This window comes from Bison bison, unplaced genomic scaffold, assembly GCF_000754665.1.
Source record: "Bison bison bison isolate TAMUID 2011002044 unplaced genomic scaffold, Bison_UMD1.0 scf7180017864282, whole genome shotgun sequence".
NCBI lineage: Eukaryota > Metazoa > Chordata > Mammalia > Artiodactyla > Bovidae > Bison > Bison bison.
This window is the reverse complement of record NW_011494854.1, coordinates 553,739-579,146: the sequence shown is the minus strand read 5'-3', so window position 1 is coordinate 579,146 and position 25,408 is coordinate 553,739. Positions and strand designations below refer to the sequence as shown.

General features: G+C 38.9%; 1 protein-coding gene across 1 annotated transcript in view; it reads left to right on the top strand.

Annotated features, from left to right (window-relative positions):
* The window catches only part of LRP2 (low density lipoprotein receptor-related protein 2), a 175,961-nt gene that overhangs the window by 14,882 nt on the left and 135,671 nt on the right, over positions 1–25,408 (top strand). The window contains exons 3-5 of the mRNA XM_010849414.1: positions 18,358–18,522; positions 20,551–20,673; positions 23,479–23,595. Coding sequence (XP_010847716.1) covers positions 18,358–18,522; positions 20,551–20,673; positions 23,479–23,595 — 405 coding nt within the window. The remainder of the gene's footprint in view (positions 1–18,357; positions 18,523–20,550; positions 20,674–23,478; positions 23,596–25,408) is intronic.

Below are 25,408 nucleotides of genomic sequence, written 5' to 3'. Positions count from 1 at the left end.
CGGCAGGTTTAAAGTGCCATACAAATATACAACTAAAATGTTCTTATTTTTAGAAGCTTTATAGTTGAAAATTCTCTTCCTTACTTACATGATTATGTCTTGGTCTCCAAACAATGAGCTGGAACATAACCAAACTGTCTCCCATACCATTGCAGTTTCTGAACGGCATTGAACACTCAGGGGATTTGCATTTGTAGGACAGGTGATAGAGGGTTATTTAGGATTCCTTCTAGAAGGAATATTTGGCATCTTGAATTACATATGAGAAGTGAGAATATATTTATGAATTTGCAAAAATTCAGTGCTAACATCAATCAGATTTTATAAGGAGAAAATTCCTACAGTTTCCTTGAAGGCAGCCTAAATTGTGGGGATGAGCTGAAGCCAGTGATATAGATTTGCATTTCTGGCCCCTGAGCAAAATGCTGGGCTCTTTTCACTATTATGGAAGCTCTCTGGTCCCACTCCCTGCCCCCTTCTCCACCCATCCAAGGATCCTCAATCTAAAGGGTCTCCTCTGGACACAGTTCAGCTGTGGCTGAACCCTGTCTGGTGCTGGAACACGGCCTGGTGTTAAGTTCCAGAGATGTACCTCTAGGCTGCTTGACGTCTCTGAGCTTCAGTTTCCTGGACTAAGTGATTTCTACTCCACAGGGTCCTGAGAATATTTAAAGGACATTGTGAGCGTGCAGGGTCCGGCACTTGGTAAGCATTCAGTAAACCTTTGGCCCCACAGGGAACCTGGTGCTAAATCATTCATAGTTGACCAGCTCCTGCTTAGGTCAATGCAGCAGAGCAGCCACCATGCTGTGTCTTCTGAAATAAAGGAACCACTTGTCACATTCTCTATTCATAGAACTTGTTGGGGGGGAAAATATTAAAAAAAATTTTTTTTTTATAAGGAGAGGAAAGTCAAGGAAGCATTAGAAGACAGGCATTGTACCTTGCCTTTCTACCCCCAAGAACATTTATTTGGGCTTTCCCCTCTAGGGCTTGAAATCACAGACCCAAAATGTCATGTTACATAGTATTTCAAACTTCTCAGTGGGCTCAGTGTTTCCATTTTGTGTGTCTTGTACCTACCTCCTGTAAATCTGGTCCTCTGCAGAGTTGACTGGTGATGTCTTTGTAACTCTGAGAACAAGAGTGATGGATGCATGGGTCTAAGTAGAGCTCAGATGTGCCCTCTGGTCAAGGAGAAAGCTTTTCAGAGGGAGGAGTGTGTTCAAAGATGAACCCTCGGCTTTTAAGCAGACAGTGTAAGGATCATAAATAGTGATTTTTTTCCCCCCTCTTTTAATAGTTTTTTATTCTGTGAAAATAGACAATGGTCTGTTAGTGCTCCATAAATGCCTGGTGAGTTGAATTGACAGCATGGGAGCACTCAGTGGCTTTAGAGGGTGCCAGGATCTTACAAATTTGTTTTTTTTTTTTCTCTTTACATCAAAGGAAACCTGCTTCAAGTACACTCTTGGTAATTTGAAGGCATGTGTCAGTGACAGAGGATGAAGAATGTGTTTTTTCCTTGGTCATGCCCTATGCCTTTCTGCCTCTGTGCCAGTTCCAGTTTGTTCCTTCTGCCAGGCACACCCTTCCCTCAGACCCACATATTGAAGCTTAAATGCATCTTCCTCCACAGGGCCTTTCTTGGTCTCCAGTGAATGTTATCTGAGCCTCTCTCACAACACTTACCATCACACCATGAATTAAAATTATTTATGCATTTTATCTCTTTCTCTAGCATAGGACCACTGATGCTAAGAGTTATGCTTGCCTCCTCCAGTATCCTCTGTCTGGCACAGAGCCATGTGTAAGCAGGAAACTCAAGAAATCTTTTAGTGGAAACTTCTCTGAGTTGTAGTAAAGCAACTCTGTCCTCTGGGGTAGGTGACAGGCATGCTCTACTGCAGACTGCTGTTGCAGAGAGGATTGTGTTTGGCTTTGTTTCTCCCTTACATAACCAGCAGTAGGAGGCTGACTTGGTACTTCCGTGCTATCATCAGGGACCTACGTACCTATCTTCCTGCTCCACCAGCCTTTGCTGGTGGCTCCCATCCCTAAGGTCACCTCATTGTCCAAAATAGTGTCTGTAGCCATGGCTACCTCTGCTCTATATTAGGTGTGGAAATGGAGGAGGAAAAAGAAGGGCATGCTCTCTCTTTAAAAGAGACTTCCCAGAAGTCCTGCACAACCCTATTGCTTGCATTTCATCTCATTGATTAAAACTTGCTCCAGTGACCACACTTAGCTGAAGTCTGGGAAATATAGCCTTTTGGCTGAGTACACCATTCACCTGAATAAAACTGGGATTCTGTGTCTGAAGGAGGAAGAGGAATGAGCATTGTGGTAGGCTATTGTGGTCCTGGCCATAGATGGTCAGGACCACATTTTTGTTAAGATATTTGAGCTGGATTTGGAGGATAGATGCAAGGAGGATGAGAGAACTGGAAGCATGTTTTGGGAGAAATGATAGAAAAACTTGATGTTTCTTTTGGAGAAGAAAAGAATCAGAGGAACAATGGTTAGTTCTCTCTTCAAATATTCAAAGGACCATCATATGGACCATCATATGAACCACCATAGGGCTTAATAATGGCTTTTTTTTTTTTTTGGTTATGCTTCATGGCATGTGGGATCTTAGTTCTCTGACCAGGGTTGGAACCTGTTACCCCTGCAGTGGAAGTGTGGTGTCCTAACCACTGGACCACCAGGGAAATCCCCTGGAGAGATTTCCCAAGGAAGTCCCTAAAGCCTATTTCTAATGATTCTAAGGGGTAAGAAGGGAGTTGTAGGCACACAGGATGCACCAAAAGAAGGCTGGAGTTTTGAACCCAGGTGTAGACTTCAGGGGTTTCTCTCTGGAGTCTTTACGGTCTCTTTTAACCTTTGACCTTATTGAAATGTATACTATATATATGCATCTGTGAGTCTGATTTTGAAGTTAGAAATAGTTCTTATTCAGAATCCCCTTTTCTCAGTGGTTGCTGTAATGGTGCTACTGCATTGCAGTTTACGTTTTGAAAAGCTCAGGGCTCGTTTCCTTTACGTTTGATCTTTTTCAAAATGTCATTGAGAGTCAGAAACAATTTCCACGTGCAGGCTGAAATGAGAATTCTTAGACTGGAAATACTAATGTCAGGGCTTAATAACTGCATATTGTTTAACTTGTCATTATCAACTACTTTGGACTAAGATATCTGTGCTTAGGCGACTGGTTAATGTTATTAGTTAAACATGAATTCTTTTAAATTATTATTAAATGTTTTAAACACCAGAAATGTAATTGCTGAAATGTCTTTTAAAAAAATTGGGATATAGTTGCTCCATGAAAACAGAGACATTGTCAAGCAGAGAAATAAACTAGAAGAGTTAATTTATCTTACTAAACAGATTTATTTTTGAAAGTGCATAGATGTGAATCTGAAAACTTGCCTATCTTTGTAAATTAAGTTCTGTTGTTCTAATTCAGTTTTATTTTGAATATACATACGTTCTTTTGTGAACCTCGGATATAATAAATACTTAGTTAAGGAGAGAGTGTAATTTTTAAAAGGCTTCCCAGGTGGCACAGTAGTAAAGAATCCACCTGCCAATGTAGGAGACACAAGAGATGTGAGTTTGATAATTTAATAATATGATATGAAATTTCTGTATTATCAGCTTTTTGGAGGGTATAAACTATGATTCTAATTAGGGTAATTTAAAACTGGGATGCAGATTATGAACACAGAAAGGCTAGAGTATAAGCAAATATGTATGGAGCAAACAAAAAAACACTGACAAATTCAAAGGGAGACCATATATAGAGTTTAAAGGGTCAGAAGACACCTGCTTAAAAATAGTAACCATGGCTAACTTTTGCTGACCATGTCCTTATGTGCCAGGCCCATACTTTAAAAAATTTTTATTTATTTGTTGTGTCAGGTTCTTAGTTGCCTCATTGTGGCATGCGGGTTTAGTTACCTTGGGGCATGTGGGGTCTTTGCTCTCCAACCAGGACTCCAACCCTGCGTCCCCTCCATTGCTAGGCAGATTCTTAACCACTGGACTGCCGGGAAAGTCCCAGGCCCATACTTCTTATCCTATCTTCGTTTTAACCTTAAGAGTATGAGCTCTTATTCTCATTTTTAGATGAGGAAACAGGCATAGAAATTAAGTAACATGCTCACGTACCATAGTGTTAGTAAGAGATGGAGCTAGAGTTTTGAACCCAGGCGTAGACGTCAGGGGTTTCTCTCTGGAAAGTCATTGGGTTTCTAATCTTCCCTCTTCTCTCCCTTTCCTCACCCCACTCCTCCTGCCCCCATTTTAGAGTAATATAGCAGGCACACAGCCATCTGGTTATTCAGACTTTGTCTTTTAAACTTCTGTCGAAAAGCTGTTGGCTTTTAGACACGCTGGGTTGAATGGAAGAAGGGAAAAGTAGACGCCTCTACGTGAGATGCATTCCTACAGTGGTAGTGGAAAGTATACCTTCAGGCAAGTGTATCAGCTCCATTCCTTTACAGCAAGCTTTGAAACACTGGGCTTCCATATGTGTGTGTGTGTATGTGTGTGTACATGCATGTGTACACAGATATACACGTACACATTGGGTGGAGTTGGTAAATCTTACATTTCCAATAGAAGGAAATCTTTGAGTTACAAACAGTAGAGCAAGGGGTTTTGGTTTACAAAAGAACCAAAATTACAGTATTTCAGTAAATCATATTCATTACTTGATTCTCTTGGGTTTTGGCATCATTCATTTTGAAATATTTTCTTAGGGCCTTTTTCTAAATCCCAGATTAATCTAAAACACATTTCAGTGATTCAGAGATGTTACCAGTTCTCCTGGGAAACCTTTGGACTGTATTTTTGATGGCCTGTGCTTTTATGGAAAAATGCTATCTCTGTGCTGATGACATTTCCAGTATCAGCAAAGATAGCTGACCATGTACCACATTTGGAGTCCTGTTAAGATCCTAAAATCTGTGCCATCATTCTGGTGAAGAAGGTATTTGGGCATTGAAAGTGAAATTGTTAGTCGCTCAATCGTGTCCGACTCTTTGGGATCCCATGAACTGCAGCCCACTAGGCTCCTCTGTCCATGGGATTTCCCAGGCAAGAATACTGGAGTGGGTTGCCATTTCCTTCTCCAGGGGATCTTCCTGACCCAGGAATGGGTCCTGGGTCTCCAGTAAAGAAGGCAGATTCTTTACTGTCTGAGCTACCAGGGAAGCCTACAATGCCACAGTTAGAAATTTCACTTCTTTGAGGGCTTCCTGTTTTCTGCTGAAAGTACCAGCATCCACAGAAAGCTTTAAAACTCAAACTTTGCTGTGAGTAAGTTCACTTAGGTGCAGATTTTGAGGCTCGGAACACTTTGGCCACGTCATGGGGATCTAAAGGGAAGAGAAGGAAAGGATTTTTAGACTTGGGTGGGGGAAATGAAGCAGAGGTGGGACTCTTTAACTAGATAAGGCCCTAATCGCCTCATTCCTGGACTATCAGAGGAAACTTTTAGGCTTAAGTTGCTTTTCCCTCTTTGTAACTTTACCTACCAAACTTAGTGAAGTGTTGAGTGCTCTTAACAAACAGTGAACATACTCTTATTCAGGGAAGAACTGGCCTCACTTAGTCCTGGCAGGAGATGGGCTGGTTGTATGGGCTTGACTGAGGACAGCCAAATTGTCCTGGACTTTCTGTCTTTACTGTTGTGTCCTGACAGTTGTTACTCTGTTTCCTCGAGCGTACAGGAAATAGATGTTCTGCCAGAGCCTCAACACATGCTGTTGGATTGAATTGAGTTTGGAGCACTTGCTGTATGAAGTGGAGACTACTTCGGAGGGTGATGAGAATTGTGTTTATTACCAGGAAAGCCTGGGGCTGGGGTCATGGCAACGATGGGGTACTTTATTCCTCCTTTCGGAAGGGTTGGACCAGAGAGAAAGTAATAACTGAAGATGATAAAGTTTTCCTTTGGATATATTGCACATCATAAATCACATATGATTTTAGTCAAAGAATATGTACATTTGTAGCATTTTTATATTGCATTAGTGAACATTTAGAGAATTCAGATACCGAATATCTTAAGCATTCTAAGGAAGAATTTGGAATTTCATGTTTTTGAACCTAGGCCCTGGAGAATTTATGAACTTTCTCAATGAAAGTTCATAATGAAAGTTTAGCTTAGCTTCAGTTGATTAAAATCCTGAATTTCTTTTATGTCCTCAGTTCTATGCCATATGTTGAGGGAAGTGCTGAGGTCAAGGGGAATACTTTTATGACCATAAAAAAGTTGCTGTGTCCAAGTTAATATAATGATTTAAAATCCACTCTGGGAAAGCCTCTATATTTATCATCAAATTTTTTTGTGTGTGTTGAAATTATACACTTAGGAGAGTTTGCATAAAATCTCCAGAGGCTCACCTGAGATTGAGTGATTTGAAATAGATGAAGAATAAGAATGTTTATTGTAGGAAAATGCATTGAGAATAAAATAGAAAACCAGTGGCAAGCTTGGTTTTGGCCCCAGCTTGACCTATGTTTCCTAGGATAAATCTGGATTTTCAGTCTTGTCCTTGATCTCAGACTGGGCCAGTGGCTACTTTGTACATGGGCAGGCAACCAACCACCTTGCTCTAAATGCTGAGCTTCTCACAAGCAAGGGGGCTCAGGCTCTGGGAGTTTTCTCTCAATTAGTTAGGGGAACAGACAGGTCTTATCTGGTGAAGGCACTGGTTCCTGAATATTTTACTTTGTAGGCTGTTAGAATATTTGAGATGGATGAGAAGTGGGTATGCCCAGGAGGGAGCCACCGTTCACAGAGGGACTGCTGTCCTTCAGGCTTTGTGCTTATGGTTTACAGGGACCTCTTTAATCCTCATCAGAACTTGGTTTTGCAGGTCAGAAATTTTGCAGGTAATAGCATGAAAAAAGTGTGAAAGTGTTAGTCAATTGTGTCCGACTCTTTTCAATCCCATGGACTGTAGCCTGCCAGGCTTCTCTGTCCATGGAATCCTCTAGGCAAGAACACTGGAGTGGGTTGACATTTCCTTCTCCAGGGGATCTTCCTGACCAGGTGATCAAATCTGTGTCTCCTGCTTCAGCAGGAAGATTCTTTAGCACTGAGCCACCTGGGAAACCCAGGGAACTGCATATCAGAGTTTAAGTCCATGTTCACCAACCTAAGTCAGTTAGGCAAGAAATCCTTACTGATTGAAAATTTAATAGTGAATAAAACAGAATTCCAGCCTTCATGGAACTTTTTGAATGATATGGGAACAGTAGTCTGCGCTACCCACGTGTCTTGGATCTTAGTCTAGTGTTTTCTCCATCACTATCTTCTTATTTTAGCCCTAATTGAAAAATCTGACTTTCTCACTGAATTTAATTAAAATCATCTTTAAATAATACCTGTATTTGGAATCTCAACTTATTCATTTATTGTCTAAGTCAGCACTGTATAATTCTAGATGTCTAATTTTCAGAATTAAAATGATAATTGAAAACTCCATTCTTGACCAAAATTCCTAATACCAGTTTATTTTCTTGTAGTTTTTTAAGAAGTGTAATACAGGCAAAATTCCAGTAAGCAATAGTTTTAATTTTTTGTGTCAGAGATTTTGTTGTATGTACTTCCTAGTATAGTTTATTACTGAAACCATTATTTTTTTCCATCATTAAAATTCTAAGTTCTATTTTATTGCATGGTTAACACTTTATTATGAAAATAGGTTCTTACGGTCATTATATATTGATACTTAAATACAGATTAGGTGAAATCTTAGGAAATATATGTTACCTTTTTCTTCCTGCTTTTGACCATCACTGCAGATAAACATAATTTTATTTAAGCTGCTCTTAATATTGGGGAATTATAAACTCACTGTATTTAGTCAGAAACCCAAATACTATTTCATTACACATGGGTATTAGTGGGTGATAATATAATATTGTTGATTCTGTGTCAACAAGCTATTGAGTTTCACATTATAACATGAGGTGATGACATTTATAGAGCCTGGAAGTGATTTGAAGACCCATAAATGCTATTTAAGCCCAGGCATAACAAACCAGGGCCAAAGGACTCCTGGTTTAACAGATAACCTGCTGGTGAGGCATGTCCTGAAGTTCTTTTTGTTCAGTCTGCTAAAATCACTGTAGTAGAGGAGACACAGGAAATTTTATATCATTCTACCATGAAAGTCTTTGCAAATGTAATAGATCCTATTTTATGGTTTCCCAAGTTACCAAATACACCTTTACCTTTGACTCTATAGGCAAACTAACATCATGCATATGTTAGCAAATCGCTTATAATAAAAATTACAAATTTTTAAAAAACTTTTTGTATTGAGGAATAACCGATTAACAATGTTGTGATAGTTTCAGGTGAGCAGCAGGGGACTCAGCCATTCGTAAACATGCATCCATCACCCCTCAAACTTCCCTGTGATCCAGCGTGTACTATAACATTGAGCAGAGATCCATGTGCTACAACAATTACACATTTTGATTTGTGGAATCAGATCTTCTCTTGCAGCTTCCTTGTTTCCCCTATTTTTTTGTGGGGGGTAGGGTACAGAGTACTCCAGAGTAATGCTGTATATAAACAGTTTGTATAATGTGGGTCGAGGCCAGGGAAAGGGGGGAGTTCCATCGTTTACTGAATTAGTAGAGAATGACCCAGACATATAAAGAGGCTCCCAGGGGTTTGAGGTTGGCTTCTAAAGAGGCTTTTGGACCCTCAAAAGAGTCAATATGGAAGATAATTGTTCCATTGGTAGTTAGATTGGAAGAAAAAATGGCAGGATCCATTATAAAAGTACACAAATCATCATGATCTCAAGGCTTTATCAATCTTTTGGAAATCAGCTTCACCCACATATTCTAATGCGTCTCATATCGTTTGTTTATTGATTTGGTTACTAGGAGGTTCTGTGCTAGGCTCTGGGATTACAGAGGTATTTATTCCTGCTTTTAGGAGCTCACACTTTAGAATAACGTGCTGTTCTTGGTAGAATCATAATAAATTCCTATCACCTTGCTCTCACTCTTCTTTTGGTCTCTTACTCTCATTTACTTTTTCTGTTCTTTATTTTTCATATATATATCAGGTCATGGTGGGAGAATTTTGAGCTTCTTATAAAATGCTTTCTGAGATATAAGGTGACTAGAAGGGAAAAAAGGTCAGTGTTTCTGTAAACACTATAATAAGCCCCACAATGATCAATATTTCTGGCCAGAGTTGTCATTAGACTTGCTTATTGATGTGTAAGCATTGGTTGCTTCAGACTAAATTTCATGCATATATATACAATTATATATATTATACATAATATATATACAACTATACCTAATCTCCACTTTCTGAAAATGTACAGATTTCAAGTGAGAGCTTAGAGTTCCTAGCATGAAATTTGTGACCTATAAACCCACTTAGCAGTTACAAACCAGTCCAGCCTGGATTTGGGCCACTGTTAAAGAAGAATGAGTTACCATTTTGTACCACTGAGGTTAGGGTACAATGCTAGGTCTCATTACACTTAGCGTTTGGACACTGATATTGGTTGACTTTGGTATCTCTCCTTTCCTCCCCCTCTCTTCCTTTTTCTTTCCCTTTTCTCTTTCTTCCTCTATTTTATCTTTCTGCCTCTTTTATTCCTTTTCATGTCTTGAGAGCATATTGGTATAACTATTGTGAATGGTCAAGAACTAAATAGCATAGAGTAAGGGACTAAGTACAGCAAAGGGTTTGTTAAATAAAAACAAGGAAAAAGTGTACAGCACAAAAGAATATAGCCATTATTTTGTAATAAAGTGAAATGAAGTCGCTCAGTCGTGTCCAACTCTTTGCGACCCCACCGACTGTAGCCTGCCAGGCTCCTCAGTCTATGGGATTCTCCGGGCAAGAGTACTGGAGTGGGTTGCCATTTATTTCTTCTCCAGGGGATCTTCCTGACCCAGGGATCGAACCCAGGTCTCCCGGCATTGTAGGCAGACGCTTTACCGTCTGAGCTACTAAGGATTCCCATATTTTGTAATAACTTTATTTATTTATTGGTTGAGCTGGGTTTTTGTTGCTGCGTGCGGGCTTTCTCTAGTTGCAGAGAGCAGGGCCCATTCTTCCCTGTGGTGCTCGGGCTTCTCGTTGCGGTGGCTTCTCTTGTGGAGCATGGGCTCTCGGGCATGAGGGCTTCAGTAGTTGTGGCGCACGGGCTTGCTGCGGCGCACGGGCTTGCTGCGGCGCACGGGCTTGCTGCGGCGCACGGGCTTGCTGCGGCGCACGGGCTTAGTTGCTTCATGGCATGTTGGATCTTCCTGGATCTGGGATCAAACCTGGGTCCCCAACACTGGCAGGTGGATTCTTATCCATGGTACCGTCAGGGAAGTCCTCTAATAACTTTAAGTGGAGTATAAGCTATAAAAATATTGATTCACTATATTGAACACCTGAAACAGTATTGTCGGTCAGTTATATTTAAATAAGTTAACAATAAAAATTTGAAAAAAAAAATAAGATCAGAACAAGAAAGTATTTGTATGATTCAGTCCAGAAGACCTGTTTTGTAGTTAGAAATGATTTGCCCTCTGACTGTAGAGAATCACCAAGTCCATCAACTGGGAGTCAATTTCTTCTTTTCCTGCTATTGTCATAATTTCCGGTATCAAGCCATCGATCATTTGATAACCTGTGATCTAATTTACTTAAGATGACCAAAACAGCAATGCTGCCTGTATTTTTAGCACACGTGTATTGATTTGACTTATGATTCAACACTTGGGACTAATTAATGAGAGAAACCCTGGTTTGGTGCTATTTATAAACTCTGCATTCTGATTGAAAGTGGGTCTGTCACACCCTATACAAGCCTTAAGCAGGAAAGTGGTTTGCCTGGATCTGTGTAGTCCCTTATTTCTCATAAGTGTGTGATTTTCCTTTTTAGTTTGATTCCATTGAACTATTTTCCCAATAATGTATATTGCTAATCAGTAAGCCATGTAGGAATACTTTGGGCAGCTGGGGTTGGAAATCAGCTCTTAAATGGGGGTGATTTTTAGTTTTTGTACAAGTCATGTTAAGACATTGTGTTGAAGGGTGCTGGACTCTTTCCTTATGGAGTTGGATTCACTGGGTTCTTATTAACCAGAGCAGGGAGACTATCTTCTTTGGTTTGGATAGTGTTCTTTCAGCATCCTATACATGTAGCTCTTGGCTATCAGATAACCAGTTAGTTCCTTGGTGGGGAGTGGGGACAAAGTTCTTGGGCTTAAGTTTTCTCCCAGGTGGAGTATGCGTCCCTCTGTAGGAACCTCAGTGACTCAGCTGCTAAAGAAAACAGCATGGATTATATGAGAAAATACAGGGAAGACTAAAACAAACACAATTTCGGTGTTTGGTATTGGCTGGCAGGAAGTTTTCATTGCTGAGTGTTCTTGGTCAAAATAGCTTCTTTTGAATGTTTTAGGCACTCAGGTGATTGTCAATTTATATCTTTCTTTATTTATAAGTGTGGCAGGGTGAGGAGAGGGTGTTTGAGAAAAGTATACATATATTTTTTATTCTAATAATTACACAGATGGGAAAAGGTTGCACCAGAAGCAGGTGTGTTTCTGACTTTGTTTTTCACAGCAGTGATCCTTTCCATTAGTGAAGAACAATTGCCTGAGGACTTCGGGTTTTGGCTTGTTTTTGTTTTGTTTTTTACCTGTGACTCCCCTCAGCCTTGAATGGGTAAGCCTGTGGACTCCTGATAGAGCACTCCAGGGTGACACAGGCTTTCCTGGAACTGGGATTCTTTATCACACTCCCATGGAAGTTCATTTCAAGGTGCTGGCACTAGTAGCTGGGGCATGATATTGCTCAACCCCAGGCCCTCTTATTGATGGGTGGGAGGGAGTATGATTGCCATTTAAGAAATTTTATGATCTTTAGGAGGGAAGAACTTATTCTAGGGGTTTTCTTAGATGATCTCTTTCATGTGGGGTAAGACATTTTGAGCTCTGAATGTCCAAGCCGCTTAGATGTTCTAAGTTGTTCTCAACCGGGGGTGGTACCACCATTCTCAAGGGTGTTTGGACATGTATGTCATATCACAGGGGATGGGCACGCTTGGCATTCCACTTGTCAGGGGCCAGGGACACTAGACATTTGCTCTTTGCCCAGCGCAGTTGAATAATTTTCCCACCCTACATGCCCATTGCTTTCCTGTCAAGAGTCCCTGGGAAGTGTGATTTTATTTATAATGCAGTGCCGTGCTGATGGACAGTCTGATTGTAGGGCTAAGAGGTGCTTAAGGAAAAATAAGTGGTGTGGAAGAGATGAGGGTAGAGGAGAATGGCTGGTAGCTAGTGTTTAAGCAAAATGGGGGAGGGATAGCTCAGTTAGAGAAGGTGGAAATGTAACTTCCCACTTCCCAGAATTGAGAGGCTTCTCTGATAGTATATCATGTTATTCTGCTGCCTTTTGATCATTGAAAAGACACTTTAAAAATGACTAAATCTTTCAGCAGTCTTTGCAACCTGCTATCTCGCAAGGACTGGCTGAATTCCACGTGCTGGATGCTCAGACACATCCATTCAGCTTGGAAAAGACAGAACACTAGGAGGCCTTGGGTGGTGCCTGTGGAAACTGTTGGCCATCTATCTGCCAGGCATTGGATCAGTTGTGGGGCAACTGGAAGGGCTGCAGGGTGAGCACCATGCCTCCCGGAGTCTCTGAGTGAACCACCCACTGCCTTGCTCACCACGCTCTTGCTCTGGGCAAGGTTCTGAAGAGCCCAAGGCCTTCTCATGGCCAAATCTGTATCTTCATTCAGATTTGCATCCACCCAGAGAGCCTTTTAGTTTTAATAGTTACTGAAGTGAAAGTGAAAGTGTTCAGTTGTGTCCTACTCTTTGTGACCCCATGGACTGTAGCCCACCAGGCTCCTTTGTCCATGGAATTCTCCAGGCAAGAATACTGGAGTGGGTTGCCATTCCCTTCTCCAGGGGATCTGCCTGACCCAGGGATCAAACCCAGGTCTCCTGCTTGGCAGGCAGATTCTTTACAGTCTGAGCCAGCAGGGAAGCCCGATAGAGTTACTGGCAGTAAAGATTTCTTAGTTTTCTCACTCTCAACCCATTTGACCATGTCACTCTGTTCTTGACATTCAAGGCCCTTTCTTCTCCATCACCCAGCATCGTTGTCCCCCATGTTTGAAGAGGTTCCCGTGCTTGGGCTTTGGAGGCCTGCTCATTAGACTTCATCCAGGCTGGGCCTCCTTCAAGTTGCTTGGACCCTACACAAAGCCTGGTCTCTCCGTCATCCACCCAAGTCCTGGTCTTTCACACAGGCCCAGTGCAGTCTTTTCTCCTTCAAGAAGCCTTCTCTCATCACACCATCTTATGGTGCTCATTTTTTTCCTCCATGAGACCAATTAGTTCTTACTGTCTCTGGTGCTTATTTGGAACCAAATCATCTGCTGTCATATGGCACAGCTTTGGGGTCGTACTACCTGCTGTGTGAATCCCTGCTTCTCCATCTACCAGTTATGAGATTTGGTCAAGCCTCAGTTTTCTCATCTATGAAATGGGGCTATTAATACTGTCTCATAGTATTATAGCCGTATTATCTCATAGTTGTGAGGATAAGTGAGATCATCTATGGGAAACACTTCAAATACTGCTGGCACTTAATACTGCATGTGTGGGAATTTGACTCATGTCTCTGAGGTGCAAGTTCTCCTACTAAGGGAATAGAACTCTCACTTCATCTATTTCTAAAAGAATCTAATGGATGTGTATAAAGATTTTTATATCATCTGACACATAGTAGGTACTTAACAAATAGCAGCTATTGTTGTAATGCATAAATAACTTTTGTTCCCAATAAATTTATAAACTCTGTATAAGAAAGATCATAGCTTATCATTCTTTGTTTCTTTCACAAACCTTAAACAAAGTCTTGCACACAGTGGGTATAATTTTTTGTGTGGCTTTTTTGAATCTGACATCATATTCTTTTGGTCTTTTTTTAAAAAAAGTAACTGCATTTAAATAACGTGTGTACATGATCACTCATCAACTGGCTTTGTGGTTTTCCCTCAAAGCCCTTGAATTTTTGAAATATACTTTTTGCTTTGTTTTTTATTTTTAAAAAGACTTTATTGAATTTGTTACAATATTACTTCAATTTTATGTTCTGGTTTTTTGGTCGTGAGGCATGTGGAATCTTAACTCCCTGATCAGGAATCAAACCCACACCCCCCTGCAATGGAAGGTGAAGTCTTAACCACTGGACCACCAGGGAAGTCCCTTGAAATATCCTCTTAATACCAATATTGTTTCCCTCTATCAAAACATCAGGGCTCTGAAACAATTTGGGGAAGCAGTCAACTCAATTTGTTTGTAAACTGGATTAAAAAAAAATAATTCTGGCCACTTATTTGGCGACCTGTTCTGAAAACCAGGCAGCTAAAATGCTGCACAGGAAGAGCAGTGTTAATAGGTTGGTTTGCTGTGCCTGTCTTGAGTTGGCTATTGCACTAGCTGACAATAAGAAGGGCAAGGTCACCAGACAATTTGTTACCCTTGGGTGTCACGGCTGCAGTGTTAAGTTTGGAAATTAGCAAGTGATTTTAAATCTTCCAAAGGGGACAGGCCTTGTTGCTATGGATAAGGTGTGGAAATTGTAGTAAACCATCACCAGTTTATAAACATCACAAATATGTTTGTCTGCACCAAGGGAGTAAAATTAAGTACCAAAAAAATAAAGTAAAAATTATGGGTGAATTGAGGAGTGTATTTGAGTTCAGTGAAGGTAGGATTATTAAAATGCCACATAGTGTTACATTTTTTTTTTTTTTTTTTAACTTTACAATATTGTGTTAGTTTTGCCAAATATCGAAATGAATAAAAAGAGCACATGTACCTCCTCAGGTAGACCCCAAGTGTCTGAATAGAACAGCATGTGTTAGAGGATTGAGTAGGAAAATAGGATTTGCCATAGAAATTACCTTACTCTGTTAACTTTGGACAATGTTCCATTGACTACAACTTGCCCTTTTCTTCTAAGAAGAAAATTCACGAGAGGAAAAAGAAACTGTTATAGGGAAAGAGCAAATGAATAAAACATTAATATGGTAATATTTTTCTCTTTCTTTTAAAACTTTTAGATAGTCCTCCTATTTCAGATTAAACCAGGTTTCATTTTTCTTTCTATAGATTTAAGATAGTAAGTTTCAATTAAAAGACATTGTTTGCCTTGATGGTTTTATGAATCTCTTGTCTGTAATGATCCCAACAGACTGAATTTTACAAAGAGAAATCTTCATTTCCTGGTAAATATGTGTTTACTGTCTCATGTGCCTAGCACTGTGCTTAGAGGCTGTGAAGGATACAGAAGTGGTGCTCTCAATTCTGTGCTGTGCCCTTTCGGGAAAAACAAACTTCTTTCCTCCTTGAGGCATTATCTGTTACTCTAGTATCTTATCTTAACACATTCTTAGCCCAACACTTAAACCCGGAAACTCTATGGCTATTTATGAAGAAAGGATTACTCCTGTTTTTCTCCAGCTTGGAGCTCTGTAAGGTTAAAAAACAGGTTATTCCTATGCCCACTGTAATTTTTCTTGAAACTTTTAAAATTTCCCTGTATTGCTTAAAAAAAATTTTTTTTATTAAAGTATATTTGATTTGTAATGTGTTAATTTCTACTGTATAGCAAAGTGATTCAGTTATACATATATATATATATATACACACATTCTTTTCATATTCTTTTCATATATATTTCATATATACACATTCATATTCTTTCCCATTATGTTTATCACAGTACATATTCCCTTTGTAATATTAATAGAATGGATGACAGTTTTCTAACAATAGTGGAGCATTTGGTTGATAAGTTACCACCCAGCAATGATAGAGTACCCATTTGCTTTTCTTGAGAGGTGTTTCCAAATAATAGTCATTTGGGACTTAGACATGGAAGCTGACATTGAAAAGATGAATTTGATGAATTATCATGGATCTATTGATAAGTTGAGTGATTTGGGCTTCATATATTTAGATGATTGAGTATTTGGGAGGTCAAATGTGAAAAATATGAACTAGAAAGTTTTGCAACTTAATTGCAAAACTTCCCCTATCAATTAAAAAAATTTTTAATGTGTGATACTGAATAATTGCCTTTTAAGTGCTTAAAAAATTAATCTTGTGTATGTATTTTGTATTCTTTTCATGATATGCTTAACTTCATATTTTAGCAAAAACAAAGAACAACCTCAACATTTGACTTGTAATAAAAGTTGCTTAAGTGAAAAAAGAAAAAAGGTTGGTTAAGAAATAACTATATGTATATATATATATGTGTGTGTGTGTGTGTTTAAAACACAGTGCTGAGAATCTGCTTCAGTATGCTCAGTTTCTAAGTGTATGATTTTTCTAGCAATAGGAAACTCTTTGTAAGTCGACTGACCTTTAGACAGCTACACTTTTTCAACCAGAAATTATTAGATACTAAGGGAAACAAATGTACTGAATTTACGAATGTATTATGTTGGATTACTAACAATAGACCTAATTGATAAAAGTGATTTAATATATGTTGTGTTAATAGCTAAACCTCCAAAGCCTCTAATCTCTCATGGAAATATTGCTTTGTAGAACAAAATCCAATGAGAAGTTCTGGGATTCCAGAGTGAATTTGTACATTCCTTAGGGGCATTTTTGCAAGGGAGGTTGTTGTGTTTTAAAGGTAGTTGATAAGAGACCTGCACCACCAACCCCAGACCTGCACCACCAACCACCATCATGCATTAGTCTATAGAAGGTATTTGGGTGTACGTATTCCTGTACCACTCGGTACCACCATTTAGTCAAGGAAAGTTTCTGACCATTTGCAGCATACATTATAAATCAGGATGTCACTACCAGACAATCAGATTTGAACATTCCATGAACAAAGTAGCCTATATCCCCTACGAATAGATCACTTAACTATGTTTATGTCATGCTGTTGATATGCCTGCCTTTACACAAGACAGGATAGCACGTTGCTTATTTATTTTGGGAGTAGGTAATTGATCTGTATATTTACTTAATTTCAGGTTAGTTAGTCAAACATTGAAATGGATAATTTAGCATGATTGCTTAAATAGCTGGGGAAAGTATAATTATTCTTCCAACCCCCCAAATTATTCTTCTACCACCATGGGCTTGTGAAAGAATAATTTTGAGTCTTCTCCAAGTTGGGCTGATGTTGACTGCTCTCTTAAAAAAAAAACATGATAATGGTACAGCACATAATGTATGGGGAGGCCACTGGTCAGGTATTTGGGAAAACTGAGGACCTCCAACTGCCAGATTAGTCCCCCAGGGAGAAGTAGGAAAACTGCAGGATATACTGGTTGAATTTAATGAATTTCTTTAAGTTATATTCTCTTTCTGGTATCACTAGGGGTATCACTGCCACTTGGAAATGTGGCAACTTTGATGCCAAGTTTGTGTACTCAAGATTGGCTGCAGAGATTTTTTTGTTTTTTGGCTTTTGTTTATTGCCGGAGAAGAGTTGTACCTGACATCTTACAAATAAGTTACAAACAAAAAGCCAAGATGTTGGTCTATATCTAAGAACAAGGAACCATAAATTGCTGTACATGATTTAGTAATAAAAAGGGACTTAAAAGAACTGTAGGGTGTGAAACTGAAAAAAAAAAAAGCACTATCACACATATGAAAAAGTTAATCATGACGTTATTAATCAGCGATAGTTACCCTTAGCATTCTGGTCTTTTCTGTGCTTTTTTTCTATTATATATACTTTTGTTTTGGTAAAATTTTGTTCCCTTGTCTTTGTTACATTATATTATAAATATTTCTCCAAATCATTTCAGTCTTCATAACTATTTTAATGAGTTCCTAATATGATATATAGATATAGATACAAGAAAGTTTATAATCATTTTCACACTGGACATTTAGGAGGCTTGCAATTTCATTTATCATAAATAATACTAAGATGAAAATCTCCACACATAAAATTTTAAATTCTCTGCCTCGTTCCTTAAGGGATAATAAAAGACCCAGAAGCTTGTTAAAGTGTAGAAGTAAAAGTATTAAATTAAATTAAAGAAGTATTAAATTTAAATTAAATTAAAGAATAAGTGCTTTTAAAAAGCAGGATAACTGTTGTCAAATTGCTTTCCAGATTCCTTACATCAAGGTACCTTCTAGCTAGCTGTGTGTGAAAATGACCTTCCTGCAAACCCCAAAACAGAATATAATCATAAAAATGTTTTCCTAATTGTATATATAAGTAATTTACATCCTTTGATTACTAATTAGTGGGATACTTTTTATTTCATCAAAAATTTGTATTTCTTTGAAATACCTGTGTGGATAACTTTTTAAACTGGCTTTCTCTTGCTTGTGGGATTACAGGATGTCGCAGTAATGAGTTTCTGTGCCAACCTGGGCTGTGTATTACTGCGTCTTGGCGGTGTGATGGGACCCGAGACTGCCCAAATGGCGCGGATGAAATTGACTGCCGTAAGTGAAGAGGGGCGGGGCTCAGCGCTGTTATGAGTGACAGGATTATTTCAGCTGTAACAAAGACAAAGAGTTGTAACTTTAATAGTTTGTACTGAGCTCCAATCTTCAGCGTTAAAGTGGCATTAAGAATTCAGACCTCTTTGAGGAAGAGGTTCAGTTCACATCAGTTTGTGTCTTATCCAAACACCTTGGTAGGGAACCAACTTTCTTAGCTGTTTTCTGAAGCGTATAAGCGATTATTTCATATTATTCAATCTGCAAATTTTGTGCACGAACAAGAACAAAAAAATAATGTCTGTACTGCTGTGATTTGTAATTCAGGGAGTCTGTTTTCATAAACAGGATGTAGTAGATGTAGCAGGATGCAGAGGAACTTGTGTGAATTACTGTAAAGAGGTCACAGAAGTGGCTAGTGCAGTTTATATTTTTAAAAAATATAGTTAAAAACATGATATAGACACCAAATTTAACTTTTTAACTTACAAGTAATTATGAAAATCATTTTCCACGTATTTCTTCATTTATTTCTGTCCATAGTATTCTGAAGTAGCTTTCAGATGAGGAAACTGAGGCATAGAGAAGCTAAGTTACCTACTGAAGGCTTCCTGCTTGGTCTACTAATCCCAACCCTTACATCCATTTTCTCCCACCTTGCCATAGGAGATCTATCACACTATTGCAGTTTCATCCATTTCGATAGGTGAATAGGCGATGATTATAATCCAAAAACCCAGAAGGCAGGTGAAAATTCGAGTTGTTTGCCGTCCTCTGGCACAACAGAACACACTTTGGTATTTTGTTTGGATGACAGTGCACTTTGAGAATGGGAGAAGCGTGGGGCATAGGTGCCATGAGGTACTTCTCAAATTTTCATGCAGTAATGGGTCACCTTGGGAGCTTGTTGACGTGTAGGTTTTAATTCCACATGCTCGAGGTGGGGTCTGAGATTCGGCATTCTGGAAGCTCCCAGGAGATGCTGATGTTGCTAGTCTGGAAACCACACTTTGAGTAAGGTAGTAGTTCTGTTTGTAGAGACATGATCATGTGTTATCCATTTGCCTCCTGGGCTTACTGAGTTCATTTTAGGTTAAACACTAGGAGCAGAAAGGTAAGAAGAGTATATCCTGATATAAAGGAATAACAGTTACACCAACAGATTTGTCAGTGTCCCATAGCAATGATAATAGCAACATACCAATGACAACAGTGATTGCAACTAATTTGCGTGGCGCTTTCACGTATGTTGGGGCTTCTGCAGTGGATCAGAAGGTGAAGAATCTGCCTCCAGTTCAGAATACCTGGGTTTGATCCCTGGGTCAGGAAGATCCCCTGAAGAAGGGAATGGCAACCCACTTCAGATTTCTTGCCTGGAGAAGTCTATGAACAGAGGAGCCTGGAAAGCTACAGTCCATGGGGTGGCAGAAAGTCAGACATGACTGAGCAGCTAACACTTCACATATGTTACTCTTCTTATTTTTTACAGCAATGTGAGAAAAGTATAGACCCCATTTTATGATGCATACATTGAGATTCAGAGAACCTGCTCAAGATTTTAAAGCAAATAAATTGTGGAAATAATAAAATGATTTGATTTGGAGTCTTATTTTCCAAATCTCATGGATTTTACAGTTTATCCTCATGCTTTACTATTAGTTATTACAAAACACTTCAAGTAATGTAATAATTATAAACTAATGGTTGATTTTATTAAAATTAAAAATGTAATTAAAATTTAAATTTAATATTGTTTTGGTCATAACCTTGTATGTGTGTTTTTGTATGTGTATATGCTATTTGTTTTATTCTCTGGAATTTTGTATCTCTTTGGATCATCATTTTGTTGTGATACCATTGAGATTATTTGACAGTGAACACTGGCTAAGGTCCACAGGCTCTAAGGTTTTTTTATATTTGCTATCAAATATATTGAGCAGTAGTTGACATACTTCCTTTAAAAGGAGTATTGCTTGTTGGTATAATAGGGTGGATGTTTGACACAATGAGTTCTTTTCTGGTTTATTTTAGCCACCAGTAGTTGCCATTCCAACCAGTTCCTGTGTCCGAATGAACAGCTCTGCATCCCTGAGAGCTGGGTGTGTGATGGGGAAGATGACTGCAATGATGGTGCAGATGAACGTCGGCATTGCCGTAAGTGCTTGTAGAGGAGTCTTGCTATGGCCCTTTGGACACCTTAAATTCTAACCTTTACAAATACAAACACAATGAAATGATTCTTTGTAAGTGAAAGAAAAGTTGGGCCTTGAAGGACAAGGAAACCTGTGCCAGCCATCTCACCCAGGGGTTAGATGATACTGAAAGTGTGAATGTGCTAAAGGTTTATCAATACATCCCTGTGATTTAGACTCCCAGCATTTAATTTAGGTTATGTTACACTTAAGAGTGAAACAAAACACTTTTTGGTGTCTATATGTGAGGGTCTTCATTTATCTGGCAGTTGGATGTTTTGGCTGCAAAGAATGAAAAATGTAACTCAAAAAATTTAAACAAAAAGGGAATTTATTATCCACACAGCAAGTATAAATGTAGCATTGTTCCAGGATTGACTGGAAGATAATGGAAAATCTCCGTTCCTTGAATTAATAACATCATCCAATTTTCTTCCACTGTTCTCCTCTGCTGTCTTTTTAGTCTGTTGGCTTTTCATGATTGCATGAAAGCTGTAGAAGTCCTGAATTTTACATTCCCATAATTCACATTTCGATATCTAGAAGAGAAAGCATTAACATCTTGATGGATTGAGATGGAGAGAAGATACAAGGCTGGACCACCTCTAGCTCTTGACCTCAGGTGTCCTCTGGAAGTATCCAGCTCTGATAACTGTGTAGCGTTCATCTTTGAGCTTTTCCACATTCTGTTTCATTAGATGCACATCCCACAAATCAGTGGACATCTGTCATCACTCTGTGTTGGTTTTGAGATAGCCACGATCCTGTTGCATTTTCTCATAGTCATTGCCCACAAAGATCAAAGAAGAAACAGATGTTTTGACGAGTACTTCATGTGAGAACTTGTTTAGTTGTTAGGTGACTAGAAATGGAGATGCTATGGGCTTCAGTGGGTTCTGGGTATATTTTTATTTAAAAAAATTGAATTTAGTCCAGGAATTTTGAGGCCAGCACGGAGTATGAACTCTTCTCAGTTGGGCCACTAGATGCTTTCTTTTGAGGAAAGTAATGGAAATTCTCAGCACTCATGAGTTTGACTTTGGTGTAAAGTTAAACGTAGACTGTATTAAACAATCTGTTGGGGCTTGTCAGTGCTGGTCATGTGGTCTGCCATCCAGCAACAAAGAAATGGTGGTCCTTGGGACAAAGTGATTAAGAAGAAGCCAGTGAAATATGTAGAACTGTGAAAGGTGGTGGTGTGGTGGTGACAGATTGCAGTCTTGAGGAAGGTACAGACAGGAGCTGATCAAGGCCAAATGGGAGCGTGGCATATCTAAAGCAGGTCCAGCTATGAATCAGGATTTAAGGTAGATTAGCGAAATGGGAGTGGGGGCCTGCTTCAGAAGTACCGAAAGGAGGAAGGAAACGTAGCAAGGATACTGGGGAGCAGGAAGAAATCCTTGTTTCTAGGAAATCTGTCTGGGCTCTGATATTCTCTGACTGGCCTCTCAAAGGTCCTAGAGGAAAAGGATGACCTCCATGCTTGATTGTGAAGCTCCCAAGAGCAATGACTAGGCTTTATTCAGCTTCTATCCCTAAGGCTTGCTATTCTGTGTCACAGGTAGTAAGTTCTTGATAAATGGACACTGACTGAATGAATGACTGGTTATTTATCTTTTGGCTCCATATGCCATTTGGTTCCATTTCCCCTTGCTGCTGGCACAGAGCAGGAAGAAAGCTGAGCTGTAGATTGTGATGCGGTGTGTGGTGGATGACCTGTTGCTAATACTGCATAGAGGGGATGGGAACTGCCAAGGGCCACTGCTTGGGGATATTCTATAATTTGTAAGCGATGCTATTTTAAACGGGTATGGATTTCATAAGGTAACTCTTACATTTTACATTTTGTATTGTGTTTTCATCAGATCATATTTCCCCCAAATGCTTCTATTTTTTATGTGGATAATTAAAAAGTCCCATCATATTTCCTGTGTTAAACTCACAGAGTAGAATTCACATGAAACAACCATTCATTCGATTTTGTCTGATTTATCCAGAGACAAATTTGATAAACTACTGATGTTCTGCCTTCACCTACCATAATCACCTACCATTTAAGCCAGCTTAAATGTCTGTTTATAAAACTGACACATATTCAGTGTAGAAAGCTTATAAAATAAGTCTTCCATATCTTTCACTATCTCCTTGAATTTTCTCTAACTCATGTCCATTGAATCAATGATTCTATTGAAACACCTCATCCTCTGTTGCCCCTTTGTCCTCCTGCCTTCAATTTTTCCCCTTTCAATTTTCCCCCAGTATGTCTCTGGGCCTTTTCCAATGACTCGGCTCTTTGCATCAGGTGCCAAAGTCCTGGAGCCTTAGCTTCAGTATCAGTCCTTCCAGTAAATATTCAGGGTTGATTTCCTTTAGGATTGACTGGTTTGATCTCCTTGCAAGGGGGACCTTGATTAATACCTATACTTGCAAAATTCTTATTTCATCCATCCTTTTTGCTGTGTAGGTTTTCAAGCTATGTTGTATTCTCAACACATGTTGCTAATATAATTGTCTACACTCACAAACTTGAGTGTTTCGGGTATTTTGATAGTATGCTTGTCCTAACAGCCTTGCTTTCACATTGTAAGATGTCTTCCTTTGGGTAACCAGGTGCTCTACCTGGTGACCCTATGAATTTTACGTTCAGTGTATGGGTTCCTTGCCTTTACTTTTAAATTTCCTCGTTCATATTTGTTAATGTTGTCACATTTGTTAATTGATCTGTGTTCTTCAGTAATTATAAAGTCATACATTTTTCCTTTCACAGCTGGAATAACATGCTCCAGCCATCAGTTTACATGCGAGAATGGCGAATGTATCCCAGGGGAGTTCAGATGCGACCATTCCACAGACTGCTTAGATGGAACCGATGAGAAAAACTGCCGTGAGTTCCTTAAAGCCTTTGCCCTGTATTTAGTTTCGCCTTTGTCCCTTTGGCATTTTAATCAATTCGTTGATGGATAAAAATGCCTACAATATGCCTCTTGTTATTGAAATCTCTTGGCAGATTCTTTTGTGGATTAGAGGTGATGTTCTGATAGGAGTCTATTTTTAGCAAGACATTCTGAGTGTGTCCTGCCTTAGCACATGAAGTTTCTGTATGTCTTGAAGAAACTTTTAACTTTATTTTTTTCGGCTTGTTTTCTTTCTTTCTTTTTTAAATAAACTTTAACATAGAGTTACACAAAGTCAATGAGCACAAAACCCTGTTTGATCAATTTTAACTTTTATTACATTACGATGGTGAGCTTCTAGGTCAAATGTCTTTGGCCAATAAGAGTTTTTCTGTTCCTGTGGACTCAGTGTTTTCCAGATTACCTTTGGAAAGGCTTTCTGTAATGGAAGAATGTATCAGTTTGTAACTGATCACCACAAGGTAAAGCATACAAATCACAGTGTTCTATATTTAATGAATATTTAATTATTACCATAAGCAAAATAAGAAAGTGAAATCATAGTGCATAATTTACTTCTTACAAATGAGTAAAGAGTAATCTGCCTCTCTTGAGACTTATATAGAATTTTTAGAATACGAGAATATACTAATTATTCTGTTGTGTCCTTCCTCTGGTTCATCTAACTCTGTCTTTAGCCTCAGACATACCCATTTTCTCTCAAAGCCCTTATAAGTCTACCATTTCATACAGTTTTCCAGAGCTTCCTTGAGTTTTTATATCTTTTCTCCTGGCATTCCTTCTGGTATACTGCATTTTAAACTTTAAGGAGTTATTTCGTATTCTAATAATCAGTGGATAGATTTTACACTTTAGAAATCTTGATCATAAACTTCTTGGTTATTATGTCTTCACCTAAAAATTTAAGTTTTAGTCTATTCTCCTGAGGCAACTCCTTTATTATTTGATCATTTTGATATGATTTTAGTTCTCTGGACTGTCCCTAAGTTCTTTCCTTTGGTAGACTGTATGAGAAGCGTACACTTTCCAGTATGGCACCATGCTTGGAGTGGGAGCTGACAGACTGGTTATGAGCACATTGCTTGTGTTTACTGTACTGTACAAACTGTGCTCTTGATGGAAGAAATCCTGGTATGTATGCCAGGTCCATGCTGCAGCCTATCATCACACAGTACAATAAAACAAAAGAAAAAACTTCTCCAATGCTTTCTTCCCTTGTATGTTACTTTGCTTTGAGAGGAGGCTCTGCTATTTGTCTTTATGTCTCTGTTTCCTAGCAGTTCTGGTATAATTCTGTTGTAATTTCCAACTTACACGTTTTCTTTTGAAAGAGATTATGTTGCCTCTATTTCGGATCTTCTTTAACTTGAGAAGATTTATGGAAAATTTAGACTTAATTTAATACTGGCAGTTTTAGAGACAGCGGTGTATGTCTTTAGGTCACAAATAGTAAGTCCAGAATCGAGGGCTCCCCTTTGAGTACTTTGTAAGGCAAACAATAAATCCTTTATGGTGGCAAGTGAAGAAAATATTTTTCATTAAGAACAGAGACAAATCATACATTATATTTTGCAGTATTGTGTAAACTTCAAAGTGTTATGTAAATTCCAGTGGTTACTCTTATTAGGCCGCTCACTGAGAACAATAGCACCAGTATTACAGCACTGTCTTATGAATAAAGTAACTGAACCAGCAAGGACAGAGTGGCTTGTTCAAGGGTAAGTGGTGTGTGGCAGGGCTAGAGCTCAGCTCGTCCTCTGGTCCAAGTCTGGTGATTGCTGT